General features: G+C 34.3%; 1 protein-coding gene across 8 annotated transcripts in view; it reads left to right on the top strand.

Annotated features, from left to right (window-relative positions):
- The window catches only part of LOC117177559 (SH3 and multiple ankyrin repeat domains protein 3), a 542,967-nt gene that overhangs the window by 377,720 nt on the left and 153,542 nt on the right, over positions 1–11,705 (top strand). For all 8 annotated transcript variants that reach the window (XM_033368366.1, XM_033368371.1, XM_033368368.1 and 5 more), the window contains one exon: positions 9,905–10,169. In XM_033368366.1, coding sequence (XP_033224257.1) covers positions 9,905–10,169 — 265 coding nt within the window. The remainder of the gene's footprint in view (positions 1–9,904; positions 10,170–11,705) is intronic.

Genomic DNA, 11,705 nt, shown 5'->3' with positions numbered 1-11,705 from the left:
GCCCAAGCTTTATGTGGAGGGGTGGTAGTAAAATTTTTTCTGGATCAACGAGGCTTTGGTTGATGATATTATGAGAACCAGGTTTGAATGAACCTCTTAAAGGCCAATGTTTTTTGCTGTAATGATTGGCTCGATCTCTGCTATTACACAGGCATATAAAGCATGGCTCTCTCGTGAAACCCGATTGTTGGCCTAATATCATTGTTATGATTTTGAGATCACCACATATTTTACATTTGTGATTCGTGTAATTAACTTTTTCAAGAAGCATTTTAACATTGTTATATTCTTCTTTGATAACCGTTGAGTAAGATATAGGGATAGGAGCATAAATATTCGTCTTATGCAGTAAAACAGCCTTAATGCTGCGTTTTGACGAATCAATAAAAAGTCGCCATTCTTCGTCTCTGTACACATTTTTCTTCAAGTGGTTCATTAGTCCGTCAACGTCAGTGCAGCACACTAAAGAGGTCTCTTCGTCTTTAACGAAAAACTTTCTGAATTCTTTGTCCCTGTCGCGATAGATTGAAACTTTTGTCTTTGGCTCTAGAAGATTTCTTCTTTTTAGAAATGAAACGGCAAATTTAGCGCCGTCTTTCGGTAATCCAAGATCTCTAATAAAATCATTCAGTTTTAGTTGCGACACTAATATTGGAACCTTCAATTTTATTTTATGCACGCCGTATTCGCCATCTTTTTCGTCATTTTCATCGGAATCATCAGAACTATTTTTTGTTCGATCACTGGTTTCACTACCGTCTCCATGACGTTGACTTTCAACTTCCATTCTATCATCTTCTAAGGCGCTTAAATCAGTATAGCGTTCATTTCTATTGATTTCAATTGCTCTTGTGACTGTGCACACATTAATGTACGAAATGTTATTTTTATTTTTGGCGTTGAACCTTTTGACGGAATTCATGTTTAAGTAACAGTCTTTCGCAATAACGGGTTTTTTCCATGTGGTTGGTGAAGAGTACTTGCGGTACTTTTCGTTGTTTGAATTTTTTAGACGATACAACATAAGTCTGCAGGAATTGCAAATGACGTGAGGAACCCACTTTGTTTCTTGGTGCAGCAATTTACGGTCCAAACACTTTTCGTAAAGAGTTTTCACTTCCTCGTCGATTGATTTTCGCAAACTGCTCACTTCATATTTACTGCAAATGTAAGAGAATGAATCTGAGCTATTCTTGCAGGCATGCGATTGAGAAAAGCTCGCGGTTTTTTTCCTTGTTGCATGATGACGACGTCGGAGAGCCCGCTTTCCCAACCTGACCAGACGCCGATACTGGAGTTTTTCCCTGCATCGTAATACACTTTTTACCTGTGTCTGCCATGAAGGCATGGACGCCGTTTACCCAGGGACTCAGCCAATGTGGATCCGTTGCCCACCGTCACCACGTGGAGATGCCCTGGTTACAGACACAGGCGAATAATGCTAGCAACAAGCGGTTTCGAAACTCCAGACATTTACTGCTATCAACGTCAAAATATGAAAGTACGCAAGAACAGGCTTGCCAGCGTAATCGGTTAGGTTGGGTCAGGTTTTGTTAGGTTAGGATAGTTTAAAGCTCTATGGAGGTTAAGCCGAAGTTGAATGAAACGGTACCGCAAACACAACGGGACAACACAATCACTTTAATTTCGTTTCGTGAGGTTAATTTAGGTTAGGCTAGGTTAGATTTATTTCTAGGTTAGGCTCGAGTTGGCCCATTCGATGTAGCACACATTTGCTACTGGGAAAATATGCTTCCACAGCTTTACGTGTAGTTCAATAAATTTCTGTTAATTCAGGTTAGGTGAGGTCAGGTTCTGTTGGGTAAAGTTATGTTAAATAAGTTGATATCAGGCAAGGGTTGATCCTTCACAGTTGTCGAAATGTTTTTGGAGTGGAAATTTGCATCAGTGGAATTATTTTGAAATTTATTTGCCTCAGTGCATGATTTTTCGTCATTTTTTGAGGTTATGGCACAACCATGACGTGATGGGTGATTTTTGATACCGAACTTGAATTCAGCGCCCCAAAATCCGTAGGAATACGTGTGTCTTGTTACCAGATCCGCACACTTTTTTTTGTGTGGCTGTGTAATGATGTAATTTTTGTATACAATTTGCAAAAAGTTTAAGCTGGGACAAAAAAGTTGGAAAAATTCGCATGATTCGATTTTAATGATGCACGAAAAAAATTATCTGAGTATTCTGATGAGTTGGCGTCATTCTATAGAAATTTACAGTTAAAATGAGCCTAAGAATATTGTTAAATGTTAATTATCTTAAAATTTGTGTAAGTCTTGAGAAGTCATTTAAAATGGCCAAAATCCCTGTGCTCATTTTCGATCTAATTTTTATAACTTTATGTTAGAAAGAACAAAATACAAAGGTAGGTGGCCTCTAATTTTGATTTTTAATGATTTTTAATTTGCATAGGAAAATGCATAGGAAAAAGTGACTTTATGGTATTTTTCAAATAATTGTTCATGGTTAGGGAAAATTTGACTATATTGACCGATACTGTATTATATAATATTAGAGTGGTTCAAAATTTCAATTTCCGGAGAAAGAGAATCAGTAGTTTTTTCGAAATTCGAATATTAACACGTGCGACTGGGAACTTCAAAATCCCATTAAATTAATATGGGAAAATCTTGAATTTTCGAAAAATTGAACTCATGTTCCCGGGTTTCATCGAAACGTGCCGAAATATTTAGGGATTGAAGAGGTGTGTCTACGAAATAAAACCATATTATTAACATTTATTCCCAACCCATACTCACCCTGCCCGCAGCGCCCCAAATATGACCGAAAAAATCCAAAAACTACATTTTGTATTTTTTATTTGTACTTTTTAGCAATTCCCGTCCTTTTTTCATACAAATAATTACTAATGCATAATTAGAACATTTCCCATGATTTTTTAAACAAATGTAAATTATTTAAAAAATTATTTTTTCCAAAAATATGTAAAGAATAATTGTATTTTCTGATTTAAATGTAATTGTTAGTCATTGTTTGAAGTATTATATTTTTCTAAAAACATTAAGTAATTATTTAAACAAATATTTATTATCTCTTCAAAATTTCTAAAAATTAAGCCGGAGACCTTCAATTTGTTTTTAAATTAGTATCCTATGCGACGTGTTGCTGAATAATCACATAATTTTGATACATTTCTTTTAGTGTTTAATAAATCTCTATTTGTTTAAACAATATTTATATTCTCAAGCAGTTTTTTCGATAACTAAAAAAATAAATAAAACAGAATACATTCAATTATGTTTCTGATTGTGTAGTGTACAGAAAGAATACATGAACCACTGTTTATTACTTTAAACAAATATAATTTGTTTAAATCATTACTTTTCCAAAAATACTTTAAAAATCGTAGTTAATTATATGTGTTTTATTTCATTTTTTTAGTTATCGCAAAATAACTGCTTTAGCAAATAAAAATTGTTTAAACAAATAAAAATGTGTCAAACATTAGAAGAAATGTATCAAAATTATGTAATCATACAACAAAAAGTATCAATGGACACTAATTTGAAAAACGCGAAATCTGGTTTAATTTTTATAATTTTTAAATGTAGACATAAATAATTATTCAAACATTTACGTAATGTTTTTAGAAAAATATACTACTCCAAAAAATGACAAAATATTGCATTTAATTAAGAAAATATTATTATTTGTGCGTTTGTTGGGAATAAATAATGTTTTAAGTAATTAACATTTTCAAGGCAATTGAAAATTGTTTAAAAACTCATGGTGAATATTCAAGTTGTCCATTAGTAATTATTTGTATGAAAAAGACGACGGAAGTTGCTAAAAAGTAACAATAAAACGTAAAAATGTAGTTTTTTTACTTTTTGGATCATATTTGGGGCCACATTGAACATGAGTTGAATTTTTCGAAAATTCGAAATATCCCCGAAAATAGAAACTTTTTTGGAGGTGTCTTGCCCTCTAGCGTAAAAAAAATTTGCAATGCATTTTTGGAACACCCTAATAAAATATTGTATAATTATTTTCATAATCGTATGAATTTCTTTCAGGCACTGAACATCCTCGATCAGGAGGAGTGGCCCCACTGGAATTCAGCAATTCTGAAGAGAAAGAAAAGTCCTGCGTTGCAGATTTGCTCTAATGCAAAGATTCAAGGAGGAACTTCTTCAGACTTCAACAACACGCAGAGGCAAGCATTAGCAGCTACTGTTGCACAAAGGGAACAGGTTCGCTTGGACAAGATTGTGCTTGGGCGAAAAATAAAGAAGACGAGCAACCAAAGATATAGAAAACGCTCTGAGGAGGTTGAAGCCTTAATTCAAGAAAAATTAGAGTACATCAACGTATTAAAAAGAGAAGCTGAGGAAAAAGCTAAACTGGAGAGGGAGGTTTTAAAAAATACTCTAATTCAGCAGGAATTAAAAATTGCAATTTTGCGTAAGCAAGTATGAAATAATTGATTTTCTGCTTTTAAAAGTGTTTTTTGTATATTTCATTTTTTTCATAGATTTAAGTACGGCGGGCGTGCAGTGTGGAATGGTGCGATGAAATAATGTTCAATGTTTTGAACATTATTTCCATCTGCATATGTGATAATGTTATTATGTTATTGTGAATAGACTGACTTAATAAAAAATCGAAAATTAATTTATTTTATGAATTTATTTTAAAATATTTCTCCCTGCTAACTCTGGACAATATTACTATAATTTGTTCTTCTTCTTATATTTCGCTGTTTTTTGGTTTGTAAGTTCATCTCCATCAAAATTAGAAACAATGAATTTATTATTTCATTCTATATCATATGGTATTACATTATTATTTTGAGAATGTGATTAATTCATGATGGCAGAACATTTTTTTCACTTTTTATTCCAAAATCATACGATAAAATAATATAAAATGGTAAACAGTCAGTAAAATTATTATTACATGCATCTCAAGCAAGTTTTACGATTTATTAATGATCTTAACATATGTATTTACTATGCTTGATTCTGAAAAATACAGTCCCACAAAAATTATTTCTCAGAAATGCATATTCGGTTTAAGGGTTTAGGGGTAAATATTAAGTCTTCGTCACCGCAGTAGGCTTAAACAAAAATAAAGTGTAAATTGGAAATAATAGGCGAAATTATAAAGTATGAAGTATTATAATTAAGAAGTACGCGTGTCTGATCCTCATCTGGCTCCACATCTCCGCGAGTATGTACACTTACATTCAAAATGACATCCCACTGTATATTTAAAATTTGATCATGAGGAGGCATTGGCTCAGCAGCGTCACGTGCTTTATGATGTAAAACTGCTGTCGCTACTATCACCGGATGGACATGATCTACCGAACTTTGAGTATTTTGTAATGGGGTTATGAGTTATGGCTTTAATGCACAACCTTTATCTGCCAAGAGTGATCCATCACCAACAACTCCAGCTTCCAATCGAGCACGTAGTCTAGGGTTTCGGAAAACCGTCGAAACATGAGCTGCTCCCGGCCAACGTGCAACAATACTTATGAATTTCAAGTGAAATCACAAGTGGCCTGTACATTTATAGAAAAGTAGCCTTTCTTATTCCGAAACACATCTGCATTATCTCCACCTGCACATTATAGTACAAAAAAATCACATTAAAGATTCCAGATAAATTATCAAGTTCAAAAAGTAAAATAAACTATTATTACTTACCGAAAGATTGAACTTTAACGTGCTTTCAGTCTAATGCCGGAATAACTCTGGGAAAAAAGCTGTTGCATAAAAATCGACCTGTGCAGCTGTTATTTATTCTGGCATTGTAGGTAATTTTATATGTTGACGAGATAAACTGCCATACCTACTTTTGTGTAGCATGTAGCAAATCGTATTCAATTTCGACAAGCAGCGCTTCAACGTACTTTTTCGATAAACGAAATCGCAATAGTGACATCCAAATCAACTAAAGATTTAAAATAATTGATTCGTTCTTTAAATAATTGATTCGTTCTTCAAATGTTCGGAGCGGTATCTCATATCCAAAGTCATCTTCATCATCAGATGAAGATAAAATATTGTTATAAATTCCATCCATATTTCACATTATCCTGTCACACTACTCTTGAAATTCAACTTTGAAGTCATGTTGCTTGCCTATAATTCTTATTAACTCGCTAACCCGACAAAAATGGCCGGTCAAGTTAATCGACGATTTGGCTCCTTTAATCATGGTTTAAAAGTTGGTGGAACGCAATGTGCTGGTTAAACAAAGTTAATCATTGTTACAAATTTAATCACAGTTGGTGGAATCGGCCTTTAAACGTTCATGGAACAAAATGCGCTAATTAAACTAACTAAATCAATGATTAAAATTTAATCACAATTGATGGAATCGGCCCTTAGTGTTTGATTTCTTAATTGTGCTCACATTGGACATACCCATAGAAGGCCCATAGTGGGTATCATAAATTAATTGGCAGATTATTTTAATCATAAGAGTCAGTGGATGCAATTCCAGCACAGAATGCACAAGATGTAACCTCAGTTATCGATAGAGGGCAGTAGAGAGATGAAATATCGGCTGTTGTCAGCTGCTATTTACTTCGGTAAAGTTATTGTAAACTGAATCCGTTCAGGAATAAATAAATAATCGGGATAATTCGACCAAAGCCCCGCGCGAATAATAAATTAGGCACACGGGTTGAAAAATAATGAGCGATACGAGCAGAATCTAGCAGTCATATTTCATTTATATAAATAAAATAATTCTTAAACTATAAACTTACATAGTGAATGAATTATTTACGAATATTGCTTGTTAATTATATTTTGTTGGAAAATATTAAAGTAAACTAATTTCCTGGAAATTTTTTTCTCTCTCATAGTTAAAAAGAACTTCTGAACATTAAATATTGTTCATACATTAACATTTCCTTTTAACATTACGGTAAATTTATAATATACTTTACATATTATATTTTGTAATTTGCATGAAATAATGAAACTGTTCCCGAATTAGATTTAAGGCTTAAATTGAAATCGATATTTCTCTTTTAAAAAAGAGATCAGCAGAGTATAGTTCATTTTAAAGTGAAATAACAATAAATCAACATTTTTTGTAAAGCAAGCATTTGATAATTGTGAAAACCCCGCCTATATTAGTTAATGTATGCGGCTGCGTGAGTCGCAACGCCACAGACAAGTTCTGTCGTATATACTAAAGTAGTTGGGAACGCCATTTTTTCTTGTAGTCGAGTCCTGTCCTATTTCCCATTCTCAGTTGAGTATTTGTGCTAAACCAAATATATTGCAGAAAACACAACTTCAGATGCTTTTAAGACTGAGCTGACTGTTGGAAGAAACTGTTGGAAGATATTAAGGCCTAGAATGTTACCTCAAACTGGGCATTCGTTGGGCTGACCGCTACAACCCAGACAGTAGCCAAGTTGGGCATTGATTGGGCTGCCCAATTGGGGCCCAAGTATTAATTGAGCAATCTACTTGGGGCCCAGTCTAGCCCCAATCAACTTTTCCACATGGGAAGTAGCGAATGGAAGTCATGGAAATTAACCTTTGTCCTTCATTTCTGTGACTTGCTTCGCTAAATAATACAAAAAAAAGTCGAAACTAAATGTACAGCATACGAGCTAGATGTTGGTGCGTAGAAGTAATCTTCCACCAAAAGTTGTTGATTTTATCTGGCCCGAGCGCTGAATAGTTCTAAGTTCTAGCGATAACTTTCTTCAATTCTTCAGGAGTAATTAGTAGATCCTTCTCCTCTGGATGTTCCAAAAGTTGCTTCTGACATAAGTTACGAAAGAGTGAGATATCTCAAGCACCTTCATCTTGCTTAGCTTCTGGGATAGAAGGAGCAAGAGAGGACGACGTAGAAATTCCGATTGCGTCGGGATTGGTTGCTTAAAGGAACCTCGGTCGTAGCTGCTGGGGCCGACAACTTCTCACATAAATATTCCAAACAAAATCATGGCAATCAACACCTATGCAATCCCTGTCCTCGCGTACTCGTTGAGGCTCATCAAGTGGTTTAATACCGAACTTAAAGGGTTAAACAAAAACGTCCACGTAGAAATGACGAAGTACCGAATGCACCACAGTAAGTCGGCGATTGAAAGGGTAGTTCTATCACGACATGAGGGAGTAGGGGCGTTGTAGATGTTAGGAAACTGTGTAAGTTATACAGATGCGAAACTATTTTAATAGCCATTGAAATGTTCCGCTTTACAATGCCATCTGTAACGCGGCTCTTGACGACACACCCTTGATATTGTCCTCAGAAGAGGTCTTAAAGATCCGCGCAGAAACCATAGAGGAACTAGAAACGCAATGAAGACCGAAGATTATCCACGGGGTGCATCCCAAAACGTTAGATCAACATAAAGTGGACAGTGACGCACCCAATATTTGATTGAGGAATGGCGTCTTGTATTTAGAAACGAAAAGATTTGCCATTGCGATTCAGGACAGGGTTGTCAGCACCAGAAATCATCACAAATACGTGTTACATGAAGACGTGGTTGATCGGTCATGTAATGGCTCAGAGAGAATATACGCACAGACACAATGATGTGACGGGGCATTATACATCAGCAACTTGCCCTAAACCTAGAACTCTTAACAGAATAGATGTCTTTCTATAGAAACATTTCAATTCCCGTTTTATAAAACAAAGATTACATCTTATATTAAGATGTTACTACCCAAACGGATCACTACATCCGAATCAATCTGACAGTCCAGTTAAACGAAACTTTTAGGTAACTTATAAAACCAAGATCCATAAGTATAGCGAGCTAAGACATTAAGTAAAGATAATGTAATTTTTTTGGTTAAAAATAAAGAAAGAAATTTGAAGATTTTGAATTATTATCTGAAATATTGTTTTATTCTGTTTATAAAATGTCCTATGTTAAACATGTTACAGAATTAAAATGCTGGTATATGAATATTACTGGGCAGGGAAAATGAAAAATTGGGCTAGGAGGAATCTGGGAATTTTTTAAATTACGTTTTCGGCCACCATGCCTGATTATACCAGAAATAAGTAGCGAACCAGCAAAATGCGAAGCCACCCCTCAACCATGAAATCGATCAAATCCCATTCAATTTGACATAAACCTACATAGAGTCTTAGAGAGAGCCTATAATCCGATATACAATTTCAGTACGACCATAGATAAATTGTTACTTATCGTTGAATATAATAAAAATTAACATTTTTACCTGTATCTATGGCGAAATCTAGCCAACTGATCGACACCTAATTTTAACAATATATTCTCCCAACGTACGTATTTAAGGAAATTTCGATATCTTTATTAATGAACCAAATTTTTTGTCTTATCATTTCTGAATTTTTATTTTTTAATACAAATGAATATCAAATCATAATTTTCTCCCAATGGGTTGAATAGCTAACTTCAAAATGCAGTTAAAATCAGTTATAAATTTCACCGAAAACCTAAAAGGAGTCCTTTATCCATGATTGTTCAATGTTTTGTTCCCATAAAAAAAAGTTTCTGTACTCGGCGGCGATTCTCTACCGCAAATCTTGATTATGAAAATATCTCATGTATCACAAAAGGAAAATTGCAATTATTCGTTTTAATACATTTCATTATAAAAATTGTTAGTAGGTATTCTATATGCCTTTTATAAAATAAATAAAAATATCTGGCATTTACAAACAATTATTGAAGTAAATGTTTATCTTACGTGGAATCCACCTACATATTTAGTTAACCGAACTATTAATTTTTTGTAAACATAAAACCTTTGTGGCAAAGGTTTCCCTTGACAACGTTTTAACCGAAAATTCTTCCTAAATCTCTTAGAATTTAATTCTAATAATTTTAAATATGTAGATTTAAAATAATATTTACGATGTTTCATAAAACGTTATTTTTCAGGCCTGTCGGAATAACCTGGTGCAACACCTAGACCATTTGCTTTTTTATGGAGCAGATATGAATGCTCGAAATGCATCCGGCAATACGCCTCTTCATGTTTGTGCCGTTAACAATACGGATTCCTCTTGCATTCGTCAGCTTCTTTTTCGAGGCGCTCAAAAAGACAGCCTGAATTACGCTAATCAGACACCTTACCAAGTTGCTGTTATCGCAGGAAATATGGAGCTGGCAGAAGTTATCAAAAACTATCAGCAGGAAGAAGTTGGTAAGTGATGCTGTAGAATCGCTTTATGAGCTATGTGTTTAAAAATAGTGTTTAAGGTGAATTCCAATAAACATATTAAAGTTATTATTGGCACTTCTTAAACCAGAAAATCGTTTTTTATGGAATGGCTAAACTATAGTAAAAGTCTGCGGGGTAATATCTTAATTAATTGACGAAAAGTTGTCATGAAACATAAAATACCAGAAGTACCGTAAGATGTGGCTGAGCAGTTCGTTGTTTTAAATTTTACATTAAAGTACAAGAAGGAATTTAAATTAGTTATTGAAGCTTCAAGTATGCAATCTCTATATCGAACCCTCTTTCGTACTACAATCAATGAACCGACTCCATTTCCAACATTGTCGATATTTCCCCCTATCGTTTCATATAGAATACATGAAAGGATGAGATAGACACTTAATTTAAGTGACTAGAGATCCTCAAGGGAGAGTTGGATCACGTGTACATCGTTTCTAATTGGTGAGGCCAGCCGAAATACGGATCCCTGCTTAAAATGCCGGATAGGATCCGACAGAAACCGGATACGACCCTGATAGAAAACGGATAAGTCTTGTATAGGGGTCTGTTGTGACCATCTATTTGCCCGGTACCATAAGGGACCTCTTTGCGACAAAAACAAAATTAATTTGAATATCTGGGTCTAAACGGTACCTATCTCGTTGTATACCTATGAAAAACAAAACAAGTTTTATTGTGAATGCTTACCCTAGTCTATCCGGGACATATTCGGGAGAGGATAACAAAAATTGATTTACTCTAAATTCAAAAGAAGCATCTATAACCTAGCCGAATGAAACTCAACCACACGTGTAGCTATGTAAGCGTACGATTCTCAGTCTTAAATGTGTGCTATATTTAATAGGTTAACTCGATCTTAACCTACAAATGACTTTAACTTAACAGAACCTAACGAAATTTTGCTTAAAGCAACACAACTTAACTTAAGTGTTCCCGTTGTAACACAATAAAATTCATTTCATTGTACTACAGGTGGTTAAAAATTTAGACGCACATTACTCATTTGAAGAAACTTAGAACTACAAGTAGAATTGAGCCATTTCAATTGACCTGACAATGTTTGTATAAATTGAAATGTAGAACTGTAACTTAACCCTCTACTGCCCACAGTGACATATATGTAACGTTTGGAAGACTTGAGTTTTTTTAAATATGACTTTGAGACGAACAGCAATTTTTAACGCAAGGATTTACATGAAAGTCAGGACGGTAATGAGCTAGAATTTTAGTTTTGTATACATTCAGCCATAGGAATAATATGCATAAATATCTCAAAATTCAGAATAAAAGAAAGTCTTAAGGGCGGTAGGGGGTTAAAAATGCAAATGAATAAGAGTTTTATTCAAAATTTTTTTCTCTCTGCTTTTCTTACACTTAAGGGATATATTTATACTATACGCAAGAACAGAGTTGCCAGCGTAATCGGTTAGGTTAGGTCAGGTTTTGTTAGGTTAGGATAGGTTAAACCTCTATGTAGGTTAAGCCGAAGCTGAATGA

Source organism: Belonocnema kinseyi, chromosome 7, assembly GCF_010883055.1.
Source record: "Belonocnema kinseyi isolate 2016_QV_RU_SX_M_011 chromosome 7, B_treatae_v1, whole genome shotgun sequence".
In the NCBI taxonomy this organism is placed as follows: Eukaryota; Metazoa; Arthropoda; class Insecta; order Hymenoptera; family Cynipidae; genus Belonocnema; species Belonocnema kinseyi.
The sequence above is the reverse complement of the archived record's forward strand: the minus strand, read 5'-3'. Positions and strand labels throughout refer to the sequence as shown.